Here is a 19,464-nt window from a genome sequence, read left to right on the forward strand (position 1 = left end):
AGAAAAAAAAAAAAAAAAAAAAAAAAAAAAAAAAAAAAAAAAAAAAAAAATCAAAAGTCCCCTTACTGAAAATAAAAATGAGAGAATATTACTGATCTAAGACTTTATTTGTAAGGTCAAAAATTTGCAAAGACAACACTAATTTTGTTCTTATTTCTTTGACAGGGTGCCATTTTGACAACCATGCTGGCTACAAGGAATTTTTCAGGCATGTTATTAACAACTCTGCTCCTATTCTCTGCACAGTTTCTTCACAATTTGTTTTGTTTTGTTTTGTTTTGTTTTGTTTTGTTTTTGTCTTTTTGGAGTAAAAAAATCCAACTGGGAAAGTTATGTTGTTCAGGAATGCCAATGGGTCACAGATTTCCTTCCACTCCTGTAGCCACCATTAGCTCTGCTCCTAAGTACAGCCTGCCACAGAGCCTCCTTGGACTGCAACTTCACAGCAAGGCTTGGCGGTACTGGCCAGTACCACTGCTGGTGCCAGACCAGACACCCACTTAAATGGAGCAGGTGCAGACATGAAGTGGGGCTGTGTCCTCCCTCAATTTGAAACTCAGCATTTCAAACCTAAAACTTACTGATATTTCACGAAGTCATATCTATGAATACGTTCTTTTGGTCTCATTCTCATAGGAGTTCCAATAATACGTAAGATGGTTGAAATTGTGGAACCTAGTACTCCTAGGTCCAAGTTCTTTTGAAAGCACAGTACAATTTTAGCATGCTGTAAGAATAGCAAGAGTTGCAAAGGTCTACTACTGAAAAACTTGCATGGAACCTAACACAAAAGATAGCATAGGATTAATAAACACTCCACAAAACAAATTCCAAGGGAAATGTTTGTTATGGATTCAAAGAAGCCAAACAGTCCTCGTTGTAAAAGTAACTCTCCAAAATGGCTATAAGGTATATATTATTTCCAAAAATATTTGAGTTCTGATGATCCCTCCTTTGATAGATTATATCAAAGTACTAATGATGTATGACATCAATCTATTCAGCTATTTTTTTCGATTCTTTATTTTATCAGTGTAAATAGTATAGTGATAACAGGTGATGATTAATTGTATCAACCAATTTCCAGTTATTATTTACAACTGTATTAAATGGTCAACTTTTACCTCCTTTCCATTTTAGTTAGAGATGATATGAATACCATAGGCTGTCTAAAATGACAATAATAGTTCAATGAGCAGTGCTGCAAATTAAGGGACTGTGTTGGTCAGTTGATGTATTTTGCCCAATTTGTTTGATGTGATAAAACATCCTTACTACTTTTGTCAAGTTACATGTTTTGTAAACACTTGATTAATGTGAATGTCATTTACATGGGTGAGTTCCATGCCATCTCATTAAGTATTAACTAATAATACTGTCTATTTTAAAAAAGAGTGCTTCACCATGGCCTAGTAACTAGCAAATCACTAAAAAGTATAGTGATTTATATACAGGTTATATTGTAATGGCAAACTAAGTTTTATAACTCCAGAATTAAAATTGTGTGTTATGTTAAAGTATTAAATATACTCTTAAGACATAAATTGGGCCTTTATTAATTAATGTTTATACCCATGTATGGAAGCTTTTCAGTTACTTCATATTTTCCTTTCATCATCCCATAAACTAAGAACTCATGATTAATATATAGATTTTATATCATTTCTGAATGTCAGCATGAAAAGCAAACTTTTTAAAAAATTCATCACTTCACAAACAAATGAATAACATTAGAGTCAGTGACATCATCTACTTATATTGTATTTTAGTTTTGAGTATTTTACTCATCCTATTTCATTGCCAATCATGCTTTTTAACATAATCTGTCCATAAGTATATGGTTATAAAGTTGTTTTTATTTTTTCTTTTCTCCCTGTATGTGGAATGTATTTCTTGTGAGGTAAGGTGAACAGTAACAAAAAGGGCTATTTCTGCATTTCCCAGACAAAATTGCTGCTTACCTTAAATCATTGTCTTCTCTTCGCTTGCTATTGCAATTCCAATTCTTCTGAGTTTGCTTTCTAACCTATTAACTGTTTCAGGATTTACGTCATATTGATTTTTAGCACCAGACAAACAATATTTGCCAATATTAGCCAAAGCAACTATTTCTTACCAGACTCAATTGATTATAAATTGCTATTGTTGATAAAGACTAAATAAAATTAACAATTTTTTGTCTTTAAAATAAATTTTAAATTATGTCAAAGTGACAATCAAAATCAAATCTAAAGAATATTAGGAAATTACATGCACATGAATTTTTATGATAGGTATTTCCACTGAGATGTCAAATTCTATCGTGATGTACTTAAATATTAAACCTAATTAACACTAAATGGAAGTGCATACTTTGTCCTGTATAGTTATGTTCTACACCTGATATAGTCATTAATGGTTATATTATTTGTTTACTAACTTTGTACCCCTTCATAAGTATACTTTTTAAAAGGATGATTTCACCTTTTAATATACTCAAAAATTACGAACTCCCTCCCTATAAAAAATAAAATTACATATTTAGGATTTTCCTGATTTAAAGATTTTGTTTTGTTTTATATTTTGGCTAAAATTTTGTGAATTTTTTAGTTTTTTAATTTAAAGGTTTTTAATAAGCCTTTGTATTCTGATTTTGAAGTTAAAATGATGTGTGATACCATTTTTACAGGTCATATACTAAGCATTTAAAAAATTTGCTCTAGGTCAGTGATATACCATTTTGTTTTCAACACGATTATTAATATTTTTTTGAAAAAACTTTTTTGATTTCAAAAATATACAGATTTTATTTAACCAGAGCAAGTTTTTACAAATGAGTTTTCAGCCTCTAGAGAGAGGGCCTTCGGGGTGGAACTGACGTGGCCATGGACTTGTGGTGTGAATGAACATGTGATCCTATTTGTCAGCTGATGTCTCAGGACTAAAAATAACTTTCTGGATTACAAAAAGATAGTCCAGTTAAAGTTCCAGTATCCTTTTCACAAACAACAGTGAAATAAAGTTCAATAACCCAATTGGCAAAGTATACAATTTTATGCGATGAACTACATAAGAATAGTTCTAAATTTATTGTGGCAAAACCAGAAAAGTGATACTGTATTTCAATGTCTTGTAAGCTCGTGCTCATCAGTGTGACCTTGATAACTTGGCATATGTTAGCTATAACTCAGCACAGATGGTCAAAGAAACAGTAGTTATTTTCCTACCTATGGGTTTCAATGGATGACTGCTAAACTGATTTCACTTTAATTTTGCAGCAGCCAAGAGTTTGTTGAAGAAACCAGATGGAGTAAAGGTAAGTTAAGTAGGTGTTCTTAAACCATATCTGACTTTCAGATGCTGCATAATTGTAAAATGTTAAATTTAAGCCCCACATCTTTGCACCTTGTATTTTTATAGTTCTTTATAATGGATGAAGGTTGAAATGTGAAATAATTCAGTACACAAAGATGACTACTATATATGAATATACTAAGACAAATTGTACCTTTTCAATTTGACTATATATTAAATAACCTTGAAAAATTAATATTTTTATATGGAATTCCAGTATAATATGAATATCTAAATGCTCACTGCTTTACTACAGTTCTGAACTGTCATGGTGATAAAAAAAATCTGTGAAAACCAAATGCTTTTCAAAAAAATTATGATGTATACTTGTAAGCCACCAAAGTGTATTACAGTCTGGGAAAGAAACTCAGTGGATCTGAGAAATCCAACATAAGATGACAAAATTCTGCTTGGGCAGTTTTTGTAGAGGTCTAAATTGTTCCCTATGCTTCTATTGTGAAAATGGATTTGAATTGCATCCTTTGAAAAAAATATTAGAAAAATCTTCCAAGAAAAACAAGATATTTTGATTTAATATTTTGTATTTCTAATAGAAATAATACAACTGATAAAAATAATACAAATACAGCTGTATTTGTTTCAAGAGAGTTTACTTTTGATGGAATATAACCATGTATGTGCATAATAATATCTATTCTCTTTTCAGAGTATCGTATAAATGTTTTATTTTTTAATCCTTTTATTTCTTTTCCAATGGTAGATGCATACATTCCTTATCAACACTTCAGCATTGTGGGAATTAATATTTTAACATTTGAACTTGACTTGAAGTCAGGTGGTCCGTCCATTCTGAAAATATAACATAGAAAATCATTTGTTGCTTCTTATGTTCATACCCCATTATTACTTCGTCACCTGTCTTTGTGTGATTTGGGAATTTCCAGAGCCATGGTGATCCTGCATTTGGAATCCTAGTAGGATGGCATTTCTGTTTATCACTTCTTTCCTCAACCTCTCATTTTATCCTCCTGCTGCTTATTTTTGGACTTTGGATTTCAAAAATGACAGCTGATATTTGCCTTTTTCCCAATGTTACATTGGTGGAAATGTGGTATTTTAAATTTTTCATGTTTTCTTCTCGACCATTCAGTGATAGAGAACTCAGAGTTTTTGATGAAGATGTTGATTTTTTACAACTACCTTTACATAGAAATAGTTTCAGAATTTCTTTCTTTTAGCAAACTTATCTCTCCTCTTTAAAGACAAAATTATTCTGTATTCCATGTTTTAAATTCAACTGGTCATTTTTTTTCTTTTCCTTTCACTTTGACTGGTCAATTCAGAAAAGGAAATCCAGTTCAAGTGTTCAAATGATGGTGAGGATCTCTCCCTGCAAGATTTCTTCTCAAAAACTCACATGTAGAAATAAAAACAGTCATATTTACCAAGTTAATGTGAATAACAATATAGAATTATTACAGACTAGTGATCATAACCTGTCATAACAACTTTCACATTATGTTGATTTTTTCTCTGAAAATTAATTTTTTAAATATGGAAGAAGTTAAATCTTCATCCATATCCTGTTAATGAGTTTGACCTTTCATATGGCCAAAGTCTAGTTTCTTCTTTGAAAATAAAGAAAACATGAAATAACTAATAAATGCTTACTGATAATTGAGCACTGTAGGGTTGTTTTTAAATGATGATCATGATTGCTAAAATAGGAGTGATTCTTAGCTCAAACTATAATACATTCATTGTGAAGTTTACAAATAATGTGAAAGTAATCTAATAGTAGACCTATCCTAAAATAAATGAAATATGTTTAAACTTCAGCCCTTAATAAATTCAGCACCCCCAAAATGGTGATAACTTACCTATAACTCATAAAAATAATTCAGCATGTCATTTAAATATCTGATTCAATTCAGATCTTATAGAAAAATATTATGTGTGCATAATGTAAAAAAAATTACATTTACTTATATGTTGGTTAAAAACAGCATAGTTGATCCAACACTTGATATTTGACTCTATGAAAGGAAGATCTAGTATTTTACTTAGAATTTTTCTATTATTTGTAATTAATTAACATTACAAATACCTCTAACATATTTCCCATAGTAAAAACAAAGAAACATTAGGCTAATTTAAGTCATGCCTCTTACATCCGACACTAAAGAATGCTTTCCCTAGGCAGAATGGCCTTCATTTGAGAGAGGTGGTGGTGTGAATACCCGATGAATCTATGTGAATGTGGGGGAGAGGGCATGTGTGTGCTTGTGCACATAAGTATGTGTGAATAGGTATGCATATGAGAGTCCTTTTTACTAAAATAAGGCAGTTTTTAGCAAGCACATCTTAGGGGGAAAAATCAATCTTAAATTGAAACAGAATAAACATATCAAAATTTCTGTCATTTGAATTCACTGATATAAATTAAATATAGCATTTTAAATACTTGTGACACCTTCATCATAAGTGTCCCTGATCATTTGATGAGAAGCCAGCTATGGTTTGCCAATCATTCATTTGTGTGCATCTCTCCCCCTTTCTTGTGTGTCTTACGCTGACCTAAATACATTTTTTTCTAAATACATTTTTGGTCCCTCTTTAATAGACACTATTACCTCATATCTCTTTTTTAACCCTTGTGAAAATTTCATGTTAAATTCTTTGAAAAAACTTTCTAAAACTACCTGCGAACTATAGATTCATAGTGTAATATGTAATGGATTTTGCAGAGAAGGGAAATTTAAGTTTCCTGCATGTCACACAGCAGTGTTACTTCTGTAAATAATGCTGATCTCAGTAACCACACAAATGTTTCTGCTACCTCTTCTTCTCAGTGCTGATTCCAATATAACTTACAGGCCTAAAGTACAAAGTTTTTGGAAAGCCCAAACAATTGTGTAATCATCTATTTTATGCTGTACGTGTTTCTCTTTAATTCCTTAAATACATTTATACATTCATTAAAATGGTGGGGTATATTCCTTTAGAAAATAATTAATAATAAAATACCTCAGTAATATAAGAAAATGAATATAGTTTATATTTCTTTCATAACTATAAAGTAATATGTTGTGCATGAGTTTAAAAGAATATTGATTTTTACTTTTTAGTCTTTGATTCTTGAATGTCCAAACTCAATTATAGTTTCAAGTTGCTACTTATCTACAAAGAATCCTCTTTATATGCCATTATAAAATTTACTGCCCTATGAGTTTCTGTCAAAACATCGCTTCCACAGCAGTAAAGATTTCTTGATGGTTAAAGCCAATTGTGAGAAAATGATATGACCAGATGTATTCTTCAGTGATAACAGTAAGCACTTTGACAGAAAAATGAAGTTTTCTCTCAAACAATTGTGAACAATTTTATATTTGACATATAATAAATATTTTTATTTCCCCACTAATAATTGATATATTTTAGAGGAGATCCAGACTTACCACTTTCAAAAAATATTTTGACACCTTCGTTTTTTCTGAAGATATACATTTTTAATTGGAGTGTCTAGTAAAAAAGTCGTGGTGGCTCTCCAAAGAAAGATGATCTGTGTGTGACTTCAGGATCAGTGATAAATGATAATTTAAAGAGGAATGTATTTATAGCAGTGAAGTTTGGAGACAGAATCCAACCTGAAAAACATGAAAATGATTATACTCATTTTATTTTCTATTTGAGCCTCATGGAAGCAGCATTTTGTCTGTTTCCTAAGGTGGCACAGTCAAAGCAGCCATGTCTGTTATATCACTGCACCATCATAGACAAGATCCTGGGCTGTGTGTGACCTTTGGAGGCTGGAGGTGGTGCCCTTCCTTCTGTCATCACCCTGTCTCTCCTGCTCATCTTCAGGCTCTTTATTTTCATGGCTGTATCTCTATATAGATATGCTGCATATGGAGACATTGGCTACCAAAGGGTTTAAGGTGCTTCTTTCTATTTTCTGCATACCCACAGATAAACAACAAAGCCAACGTGATAACCAGCCCCAAAGAAAATATTCCTACCCCAGCGCTGGTATACCTGGACTCTTTGTAACCCTTCTTAAGTTCTTTACTGTGTTTTGTTGTTTCTTTCATTTGCTTTTACTATATAGATACATTTATGTAAATATTCTATTTTCTTGACAGGTTTCTTTTGCTTTTAAGATATGAAAAAAGTTTATTTCTTTTTTGTTGGTGTTAAGATAGCTGTCAAATAGTGTGTTTCTAACATAAGATCATCTCATTTCACTGTTGAAAATTGTTTTGGTCTCTGTATTTGAGATTGTTGCATGCTGCCTTAGAAATACAGTAGAATGCGCTTTGGTTGCTCTTAGCTCTTCTGATGATGATAGCTCTTGTGCACACAGTGGTTTTTTTCTTTCCCTGACACAAACATTGGTATTGAGGAGAGCTAGCAGGATTATTACTGGACGACCTAAATCTAGACCTTATTCAAAGATCCTGCTTTCTTCTTCCTGAAAGACAACATGGCTTTGTAAGACCTCACTTACTGAGATAAAGAGGCACTAGGTAATTTCAAGCTTTTCATTTGCTGTGTTTTAAATTAAATTTCACTGTTTCACATTAATCTAGAGAATAAAAATTGCATAGATTAGAATTACCAATAGAAACCATTTGTCCATTTCACTCAAATTCACACAATTCACTTAATCAGTTTAACACCTTGATATGGTATTATATTGAAATTCAAAATTTGAATACTGTCATTCAGTTGCTCTGAGTTCCATAATATTTTACACAAACTGTTCCATATTTTGATGTATGATTTTCAGCAATATTTCTGAATTTTTACTTTTCCTGTACTATTATTTTAAATAAATGAAAAATATTGCAGGATTATTTCCCTTGGATTAGCCAATAGGCTCAGTTTAAAGGCATTTAAAGGAAGGACACATCAAGATAGCATGTTATCAGGGCTGGGGAGTAGCTCAGTGATTATATTGGTCAACTTTTTGGGCTGGGCATTTAGCTCAGTGGTGCTGCCACCTGCCTTGCAAACAAAAGGCCCTGAGTTCAATTCCCAATACCCGCCCCCCCAAAAAAAGCTTTCTCTCTCTTTTTTATTTTCCTCATTGAGTTTATTGGTACTTTGTAGGTATACAGTACAGTTACATTCATCATTGGGCTCTTGTACCTTTACATGACAGGTCTTGGTTCTCATTTTCTCCCCATACCCCTACCCTCCCTTTACCCCTTTCCTCACTTCCCTATTTACAAACACTTTATTTCCATTTTTCATTTTCTCAGATTTTTTTCTTTTCCCTATTTCCTTTCCCCTACCCTTCCCACTTCTCCTGCACCTTTTTCTTACAAGCACAAAATACCTGATACCCACAATTTAAAGGAAGGGAGGTTTATGTGGCTCACAATTTCAGAGGTTTCTCTCTGTGGTCAGCTGGCTTCAAGGTACAAACATCATGGCAGAGAATAACGGCTCACCTCTTGTTGACCAGAAATAGAGAGATAGGAAAGGTCAGGGGACAAGAATACACCATTCCAGGTTATGCCAACAGTGATATATCTCTTCCAGACAGGCTCCACTTGCTAATGTCATATTTACTTATGGATTCATCAATGGATTATTCCACTCATCACTAGCATCCCTATAATCCAATCACTTTCCAAAAGCCCTACCTCTGAACACATGAGAATTTGGGGGAACATTTTAGATTTAAACCATAGCAATGGTAGAATAATTGCCTGCCAGGTGCCTGGGTTTGTCCCCACAACCACAAAAAATAAAAACAGTGTTGATCCTAGCTTAGGGAAGGAAGAAGAGAAGCAATAGATATAGTTTCTGTGTGCTGTAAACCACTATGGTGAGAAAGTGGCTGCTCTAAGAGAGAACTCTCACTGGTTTGCAGTAACTCTCAGTTGCCAAGCCATTGTGTAATGAAAGTGCCAAGCAAGTAATTGATGTATCAACATTGAATCTTTTTTCTATCAGTTATTTGAATATTATTTTCCAGTTGACAATATTGTTTTGATTTTCTGATATAAAGCAACAGGATCCCAACAATGAATGTAACTGTACTGCATCCCTAAATGTACCAATAAACTCAAAAAAAAAAAAAAAAAAAAAGCAACAGGAAAAATAATATTTTCATCATGGAAAAACATGACTTAATCAAATATTCTATATATTAAATCCATAAAGCAAGAAAATTTTAGAAATGAATTAAAGCAGGATTTAGTAGCAACATGTTTTTAATTATAGTGGTTGTATGATTTTTATAGAACCTTGTAAATGAACTATTTAATAAATGTTCCTTAGAATTTCTCATGAACTTTTGGAGCGAATTCTTTAGGATTGACATTTTTAAAATTTTGTCCAACATTTCTAGATTTTCCAAGGATATTCAGCTATGTGTTAACTATAATGGCTCCATAATCAATTCTCAGAGCAACACAGCTAAAAAATATCTAGAGAATTGAAAATCTTTTCAAAGATTATCTTCAGTGTCCTTGTCCAGTTTTCTATGGGACAGACATTAACAAGCCTCTCATTAAAGAAGAAAGACAAGCATTATCTGGCATGGGATATGGTGAAACAGTGAGTGCCTCTTTAGGTCTCCCAGCTTCAAAGCCTTGTATGTATCCTGATCAGGAATAAGGTCTTTTGCATGCTGCTTCTGCGTAGGGAGGTGTCCTACCTCGTAGGCTCACCAGGGAGAGCTTTCATCAGAGATCTTGTCAGCTGTAGCCTCGGACAGCAGCTAACATGGCTTTAGCTCTTGTCACTCTTTCATTTTTGTCAGTTGACTCATTCGGCTCTGTCCCTCCAACTAGTAAGAATGTATTTACCAATGCAAACTGTTTCTTTCTCTATTTTGTTCTCACTCAGGAGCCCCAAACTACTGTAATCCACAACCCTGATGGAAACAAGGTATTCAGAAAGAATCAACATCATCTAGCTTTCAGAAGATTACACATCTCATCAAATAATCAAAATTTGTTCTTTATCCAAAAATAGAAAAGAAAATCTGCACCTTTTTTCTACTGCACTTTCTTTTCAACTGATTGGTTTAAAACCATGCACAGACTTCTTTCAATTAAAATGAATGACAACCTGAAAGAGAAATGAATAATATTTTGATCAATAAAAAATAAAAGGCAGTTTAAACATTTACAAAGTCATTATATCAAAATGTCTGTGTATCTTAAGCAATATCATCTGGTCTTTTCTTTTTCCCATGTCTCTTTCTGCATTGTACTGTGGATCTATATACTGCTTGAAATCTTAGAATTTCTTGCTGTCATTCCATTGTCTTCAGAAATACTAACTTCTATTCATAAGTTTTGTTTATATTTAATGTTCTTTCAAGTTTTATTCTTTTCTGTTGCCATAGTGTGTTTTTTGCTTTGTTGTTTTTCTTGTTGTTGTTCAGTTCCTTCTTGTGGACAGTGTTATTTGACAGAAACTTGAGGAGAATCAGAGTTTCACTTTTTGTGAAATATGTTTGTCATTGTTGAGTTATATGTATTTCAGTAACAGATTTTCTGACTATGCTGAATGAAGACTAATGTGTTCTACCCATTGTAAATTATTTGTATAGTTTGTTAACTAAATAACAGCACTTGCATACATGTCTGTAGGATGAAAGGGGACATTTTATGAATGTATTCCCTGTTTCTAGTTCATTACTTTTTATACATTATTTATCTCAAAAACCAGGAAAAATACATCATCCAACTTTTCTCAAATATTTAGTATAAGTTATGTTTCTTACTTCTCCTTACTTGTATCAGTGATGTTGAAGGCTTACAAAACACATTCCCTCTCTATTTCAATAGTTGGCTGATTAATATTAAAACCATTAAAGTAAAAAAATGAGAAATGTTCTGTTTTCATGATGAGATATATTCAATAGTCATAACACTGGAAATATTCTATAGCCCTAAAAGACTTGATAGTCAGTAGCATCACATAGGAGAATGACTTTTAATAGAGTTAGAAAATGAAAGACCAAGCATAACAGTGGAGTGGACCCTTCCCTAGTTCTAGCTATAACATTTGTAAGAGTTGCATGGTATTTCTTGCTTACATGAATTAGTTTATTTTTACAGTGCATGGATTTACTTTCATTTTGAATTTAAATCTGAACACTATATCACATTGAGAAATGCATGAAGACTTTTCTTTGGCTATGTAGGAGAACTCTGGATACATCTTTATTACTTTGTTTTAAAGATTGTATATGATACTTAAATAAATTTATCACTTTTAAAATATTTATAGAAGGACACAGAATAGTATTTGAATCATTTTCCAAAATCTATTTTTCATCACTCTTCATATAGCTGTTAATTAGAAGCTTGTTTCCAATTATTTTCAGCTCTAGCCTTTACTCATTCCATGTAGAATATTGTGTCTTTCTTATGAACAGTGCAAAATTTCTTTGCCAAAAATATCTTAGTACATTTTATATAGAAATATTTATCAAATCATCTTAAAAAGTATATTTAATATGGGCAATTACAGTGTCTTTTTCAGTATACTAACTAATCTTCAACTTCATTTGTAGTTTTACAAAGAAAGCTTTTTTTTTTTTTTTTTTTTTTTTTTTTTGTATTGGGGATTGAACTCAGGTCCTTGCACTTGTAAAGCAGGTGCCGGAACCACTGAGCTAAATCCCCAGCCCAAGAAAGCTTTTCATTATGGGAGACAGTCTTCATCAATAACAGCCACTTTCTAAGTGAACAAAGATTGGAAAAGTCTAATTGTCCCTAAAAAGTAAATTATTTATTATAATCCCATTGTGTTGATCATAAACATGAAAAAAAAATCTTCTTGCCATTTTCAGTTTATCTAAGCTTAATCCTTTAGCTACTTCATTAAATGATACAATGTATGCTTTCTTCTATTTACAAAGGAGTAAGGTGGACAGATAGGCTGCAAGTTCAGTGCTTGACATAATGCCTTACACAGAAGGTGCTATTTACTTATTGATAAATTGAAAATAAAAATAGCTCTATTTAAGATTCAAATTCATTTGAATAATATACTCGGTTTTTCATAATCCCACAGAAAAGCACACCTTTTGAGGTACTGTACAACAAAGACACCTTTATACAGTTCTGAAAATAAACTATATTTCTGCCACTTCTACAGCTTACCTGGACTTATATTACTTTGAGGATTAGGCAACCAGAGTACTCCCTTTTTGAAATGTTTGCAGCATTTGACATTTTATTTCTGTTAAAAACCACTTTATTGTATTTGGCCATTTGCATGTCAACATATGCACACAGCCTGCTGAAGAATTTTGCATGTTATGTATATCACTAGCCAATTTTTTAAGAAGTCAAGCTAGTCACTGTCTGCAACTTAAAAATATGTTTTCTTCTCAACAGGAGTCAACAGAGAGTTCAAATACAACAATTGAGGATGAAGATGTAAAAGGTATGATTTAACCAGAAATAAAAAATCCTAACTCGGAACTCCATATATATCAGGAAAAAAATATATACACAATTGGGTTTGTCATGAGACACATTTAGAAAGCAATTTGTATTTCAGGATATAGTATGAAAAATAACATTTTAAAAACTTTTGATGGTGTCAAGTAGGGATCAATGAAATTTGTATTTGATAGACTTTTTATCCTGTTTTCCTGTGCTTTCCTAATGCATTCTTGACCCCCATTCATTTTGGTTGTCAAAGTGTTTTTAGCTACTGACATCTCAGTTTCTCTTTACAAACAGATAAACACATATTTGCAGTTGCCTTACTTCCTTTTGGCCACATCACTGTTTTAGAAGTGTTAGTTTGGTTTTAATTCTTTTGCAGTTTTATTTCATTTTTACAATTCAGTGTATAGCTACAGGGCCCATGTCTTGAACCTGTTAAGTAAAAAATATGATAATAATAAAAATTTAAAATAGAAATCTTAAAAGATTATAAAGAAAATTGAAAGATGGATCTATCATTTAATTAGGCCTTATCTGGAAAGATTATTTACCTAATGGTATCATCTAGCTCTAATTCTGTAGGTGGTATTAGGAAAGCTGTATACATGCTATAGTCAAGAACTAGGAAACTGTGGCCAAGGATTTAGCTCAGTGGTGCTGTGCCTGCCACTCAAGTGAGGGTCCTAAGTTCAATCCCCGGAATGCGGGGGGGCAAAGAACTAGGAAACTCTTGCCTCAAGGAGGTTTAGGGACAGTTTAAGCAATAAAACTGGCTATAGATCATCAGTTGCCAGTAATCTCTGCTGACTTTTTTCTTTCTGATTGAATAGAATAGCTGATGAGATTAAAGTATGCTCTATTTATATTACTAGCACACTGAACTGACTGCTAGAGGTAACCAGACATTATTTTTTACAGTGCAAAGATGGATGGCTGTGTGGAGGATTTTGTTTAGTAGATTTGTTCATCCCACTCTTACCTCTGAGCTAAAATTTGAACTGAAGTAATTGTATGAATCACTGATGTTAGTCACTTTAGATAAAGAGATTATTTTAACCACACAAACAGATGTGCTATTTAGCTCTCACAGTGATTCAAGAAGAATCATCTTTATAAGTGTTTTGGATCCATTACCTTTTTCAACTAAGCAAATATTTCATATGTTATTTTTATATTCTTCCTTGATGAAAGTTTTAATATACAGTGGAGAAAGCAAATCTTTATATAACTAAATAAAGTTAAGAGAATACTAACATCTTGCTAAATGCTGTTCATTCACCAAATGATATTGTTATTCCTTAGTGATTATGACCAGGGTTGTAATTTTTTATTATGTAAACTAGTGTTAAAAAGAGGCCCTTGCACTGTATGATGATGCATGCGTATAATTTGAGTTACTCTGGAAGTTGAAACAGGAGCATTGAAAATCTAAGGCCAGCCTGGGCAACTTAGTGAGGTCCTGTCTCAAAATAAAGTAAAAAGGGCTGGGGATATAGCTAGGTATTCCCTGGACTCAATCCCTAGTGCCACAACAAAAGAAAAAACAAGTTCCTCTGAGATGTCACAAGAGAAGCAGTATTTGTCTCTATAACTGTGCTGTACACTAAATATTTAGGGAAATTAAACATAGTGATGAGAGAAAAAGAAATATCCGAATGATTAATTGAGCCTAAGGTACTTTGGCTTATTTATCTAAACCTAATAAATAAATTTCTGCTTAATTTTACTAGCATGGATATGGCCACAGAGTCATAAATATAGCACCTTAGGCCTTATTTTGCTGTCTACAGGATTTATACATGCAAGGTTTGTTAGCTAATACTGAATGATATAAGAAACTTTTAAGACTAAATGATGCTTTGAACAATTTCCCAGCCCATTATTCTATCAGGCAGATGGTACATGAACTCATGGTGAATGTTTTTAATGTGTTTATTGTGCAAGTAATAAGCTTGTACAGGAGTCTCCATTTATCAACCCACAATCCTAAGAAAGACTTTAACATAGTCCTGTATTTGAAAGATGATGCTCTTTTCCCTTTGCCTTAGAATTTGCTACAGCTCTAGGCAGCTTAGTAGAAAATGTGCTTCTTGTCCAGCTCTGTTAGAACACAAATTTACCTACATATCTAACATCCAAGAGCTCACAAAGACTGTCTTTCATATAACCCAACTTCCTCAGTACAACACCATGCACTATTCACAAAACTGCATGTCTTTCTTCCACACATATATTCTCTGACCTCGTCCTTTCCATGTAGAGCCTTGGTATTGTAGTGAAACATCACATTTTTTTTTCTCATTGAGTATATTGGTAATTTGAACTAAACAGTACAGTTACATTTATCATTCAGATCTTGTACCATTACATATATGACAAATCTTGGTTCTCATTTTTCCCCCATACTCCTGGCTCCCTTCCCCGCTGCAACCTTATCTATTTACAAAGCCTTTCCATTTTATACTTTTCTCATATTTTGCCCTTATTTACTTTCTCCTACCCTTCCCACCTCCCCTACACCTTTAGCCCTTTTCTTCCTCTTTCATGTTGTCAGGTATACAATCTGGATCTTATTTACACTTTTAATTTTTCATGCCAGAGAAACTATTCAGTATTTCCACATGTGTATTATTTGTTTCACTTAAGTATAGTCTCAATATGCATCCCATTTTTCCTATGAATTACTCAACATTCATATTTTTAATGGCTGAGTAGTATTCTATTTTATGGGAAAACTACATCTTCTTTATCAAATCTCCAACTGATGGGCAAAGGGGTTGTTTCCAAGTTTTAGCTATTACAGTCTGTGCCACTGTAAACATGGGTGTACATCTATCACTGTGATATGATTCTTTTAAACCTTTTGGAAAGATACCCAGCAGAGGGATGGCTGGGTCAAATGGAACCTCTAATCCTAGTACTTTGAGCTATCTCCATATTAATTTCCATAGTGGTTGCACCAATTTGCATACCAGCCAACAATGGAGAAGGGCTGCTTTCTCCACACAATCCCACCAACATGTGTTATTGGTTGATTTCTTGATAGCATCCATTCTTTCTGGGGTGAGGTGGAACCTCAGTGTTGATTTCATCTGCATCTGTGTAATGACCAGGGATGTGGAACATTTTTTCATATATTTTTTTTGCTTCTTTTACTTTTTTGAGGAATATCAGTTCATTTCACATGCTCATTTTTGTATTGGGTCTTTACATTTTGGGGGAGCTGGCTTCTTTGAGTTCTTCATATATTCTAGATCATAGTCCTTTGTCTGAGGAGCAGCTGGTAAAATTTTTTCCCACATTGTAGGTTGTTTCTTATCTCAGTTGGGAGTTACTTTTGCAGTGCAAAAGATTTTAATACAGTGAGATCTCAGTTGTTGATTCTTGTGTTAGTTCCCATGCTAAACTATACTGCAAAGCCAATGTGATAAAAACAGCATGGTATTGGCAAAGAAACAGACCTTTGGATCAGCAGAATAGATTGAAAGATACAGTTGTTCTGCATATGTACTCAGCTACCTCATCTTTGACAAAGGAGCCAACCATCCTCACTGGAGGAGAGATAACCTCTTAAATAAATGGTGTTGGGAAAAACTAGATTTCAACCTGCCAAAGAGTAAAACTGGACCCTTATCTTTAACCAGGCAATAAACTAAAGTCCAAGCAGATTAAAGATCTAAATATGAAAAAAGAGAAACTCAATTTTCTGGAAGATCAGTGAGGCAGAACTGTTGAAGACATTGGCATAAAAAAGACTTTATGAACAAATCCTCATTAGCATGGGAACTAGCACAAGAATCAACAACTGGGATCTCACTGTATTTTAAATCTTTTGCACTGCAAAAGAAACCCCCAACCAAGATAAGAAACAACCTAATGTGGGAAAAAATTTTTACCAGCTGCTCCTCAGACAAGGGACTATGATCTAGAATATGTAAAGAACTCCAAAAATTCAGGCCCCCAAATATAAAGACCCAATTCCAAAATGAACATCTGCAATGAAGTGACATTTCTTAAGTAAAAGCAGCAAGTAAACATATGAAAAAATGATCCATGTCACTGGTCATTCAACAGATGTAGATGAAAACAACACTGAAATTCCACCTCACCCCTGAAAGAATGGCTGCTATCAAGAAATCAACCAATAACAAGTATTGGTGGGGTTGTGGGGAGAAAGGAACCCTTCTCTATTTGTGGTTGGTGTGCAGACTGGTGAAACCACTATGGAAATCAATATGGAGGTACCTCAAAGGACTAGGATTAGAGGTTCCATTTGACCCAGCCATCCCTCTGCTGGGTATCTTTCCAAAAGAATTAAAATAATATTATCACAGTGATATATGCACACCCCTGTTTATAGTGGCACAGTTAGTAATTGCTAAAACTTGGAAACAGCCCCTTTGCCTTGATAAAGAAGAGGTGGTTTTTCTACAAAATGGAATACTACTCAGCCATAAAGAATGAGTCATTAGAGTCATTCATAGGAGATTGGATGCATATTGAGGATATACTCAAGTGAAATAAGTCACACATGTAAATATCGAATAGTTTCTCTGGTGTGAAAAACTGTGATTGTAAATAAGATCCAAATTTTACATGACAACATGAAAGAGGAAGAAAAGGGCTAAAGGTGTAGAGGATATGGGAATGGTAGCAGAAAAGAAATAAGGTAAATAAAAACATATGAGAAAATGAAAAAATCAAAGTTTTTGTAAATAGGGAAGGGAGGAGGGGGTTAAGGTAGGGCAGGGGTATGGGGAAAAAATCAGAACCAAGACCTGTCATGTAAAGGTACAGGATCCTAATGATGAATGTAACTGTACTGTGTACCTAAAATGTACCAGTAAACTCAATGAGAAAAAAAATCACATCTCTTTAGTCCAGATGATACAGTCAATAACACAATAGCATCAAGCAAAGCTTAAAAATTGACCATTTGTTGTAGTAATTAAGCTATCATCTTTAAACCATGTAAATTTAATAAAAAATTATGAGCAGCCCAAAATATGTTTATAGTGAATAATCGCTTCAATAACAGCTTTACCCTTTAGGATGGGGACTTGCATGGAATTAGGAGCAAAGGAATAGATAGGTAGAACAATTGGAAAAGGTTTCAAGTGAAGCCAGAGGGCACAGGGTGACCACACAAACTTTATCAAACTGTTCAAGTCAAGAGGGAAAGACAGAGTAGTACAAGAACAAAGACGAGATTAGGACAAATTAACAGTAATAAGAACTCGCTTTCCTTTGAAACTAATAACCCTTGAGTGAAGAAAAAAGAGAGAAGAAAAGAAAGAAAGAAAAAAAGAAATCCAAATTAGGGCAGGAACAAAAAGCTAAATGAAGAATAGCATGAGGAAGCAAGAGACTGAGTGGGAAAAAGAAGACAGAAAAAAATAAAGAATTTGCAGAGTGAGTTGAAGAAAAGAAAGAAGAAAAGAATTTGAAGAGCCTCTTTCAGGGTACATCTCTGCTATCACAATAGACAATGTGGGCAGCGAGGTGCAGAACTAAGTCATTTAGTCTCAGCTAGCCGATGGCAGACCCCTGAGATTCAGGCTGATTTCATGCTGCAAGGCCCAAATTGAGCTCTCTGACCTCCTGCAGGGTTGAATTCTGCAAGGTTCCCTCAGCCCTTTCTCTGAAGATAGTCAAAGTTCTGATGTAAGGTGCTAATCCCTCCAATGTACCAATTATGGAGGTCTGATGTACCTTTATTGCAGTTGTTGTTCACTCTCATTCTATCTTCTGCAGCTCAGTAAAATGACCTTTTTGACCACCTGTGCCTCTGCAGTGTGGATCCAGGAACTGGCACAAGCAGGAGGCCCAAGAGCATGAGTGGAGGGTAGTGGGGATATGTTGCAGAGGCACCTGTGTGGCTGACCAGTCCTCACCAGTCCACTGGATGAAGGCTGGGGCACTGGTGGGCTCCCCATGCAGCTGACTGATCCATTGGATGATCAACACCACACTTTTAAACAGCTCTTTCAGGCATGTTTTAGTAGTTCCCCTGTGTGCCTGCTGCTTTATCCTGTGCAGGATGTCTAACACCAGCATCTAGAACCTTGTCTCATGGTAGCACATGGTCTCATGTATACCATATCCCAGGCTTCTCATGCTAATGCCAATCACAGAAAAGACTTTGGCAGTAATGCCTTCTGTATTTGAGGCTTGACACACACAGTGATCTAATCATAGGAAATAAGGTAGACCAACAGTATAGTTCCTGCTCCTTGCCTCTCAGGGGAGGATGACACAGACAGGCCTCCTGTTGTTGAAGAAAGAAGCAGAAGTAGAGTACACTAAGCGTGCTTCACAATCTGGAGAATCTGGGGTGCCCTAGCCACAATTTAGAGAAGCCTCATTTTTCCTTCATACTGCTTGTTACAGAAGGCCTATGTTTTATTTGAGCTCCACCTATTATTTTTTGTGTTATAGTCAAGATATTGCAAAGACTCAGAATCAAAACATTCTTATATAAGCTGTTTATGGAATCATTTTTACTATAATTTAGGCCCCTCTCTCTTATTTAATTCAATAACTATCAAGAAAACAGTAGAAAAATATGACTCAAATGCATTTTTATCTAAAAACCTTTTTATTTCCCTTTTCTTAAAAACTGTAATATTGAATTACAGTATTCTCTTTCTTGAGCTTATAGCTATCCTGAGGAATCTGCCTTTACAAACCTTATTTTTAAAAAGCTTCTATATTTTGTTCTTTCTTTAAAGGCAATGAATAT

At 33.9% G+C, this 19,464-nt stretch overlaps 1 protein-coding gene across 13 annotated transcripts in view; it reads left to right on the forward strand.

The window, feature by feature from the left end:
• Camk2d (calcium/calmodulin dependent protein kinase II delta) overlaps window positions 1–19,464 on the forward strand; it is a 352,869-nt gene that overhangs the window by 304,155 nt on the left and 29,250 nt on the right. For 2 of the 13 annotated variants that reach the window (XM_010633832.2, XM_010633831.2), the window contains exons 12-16: window positions 166–208; window positions 3,261–3,295; window positions 7,264–7,323; window positions 10,156–10,197; window positions 12,666–12,714. In XM_010633832.2, coding sequence (XP_010632134.1) covers window positions 166–208; window positions 3,261–3,295; window positions 7,264–7,323; window positions 10,156–10,197; window positions 12,666–12,714 — 229 coding nt within the window. Of the gene's footprint in view, window positions 1–165; window positions 209–3,257; window positions 3,296–7,263; window positions 7,324–10,155; window positions 10,198–12,665; window positions 12,715–19,464 lie in introns of all 13 variants that reach the window. The other 11 variants (XM_010633829.2, XM_010633830.3, XM_033760056.1 and 8 more) reach the window with 6 other exon arrangements.

Source organism: Fukomys damarensis, unplaced genomic scaffold, assembly GCF_012274545.1.
Source record: "Fukomys damarensis isolate Sample0158 unplaced genomic scaffold, DMR_v1.0_HiC HiC_scaffold_38, whole genome shotgun sequence".
Classification (NCBI taxonomy): domain Eukaryota; kingdom Metazoa; phylum Chordata; class Mammalia; order Rodentia; family Bathyergidae; genus Fukomys; species Fukomys damarensis.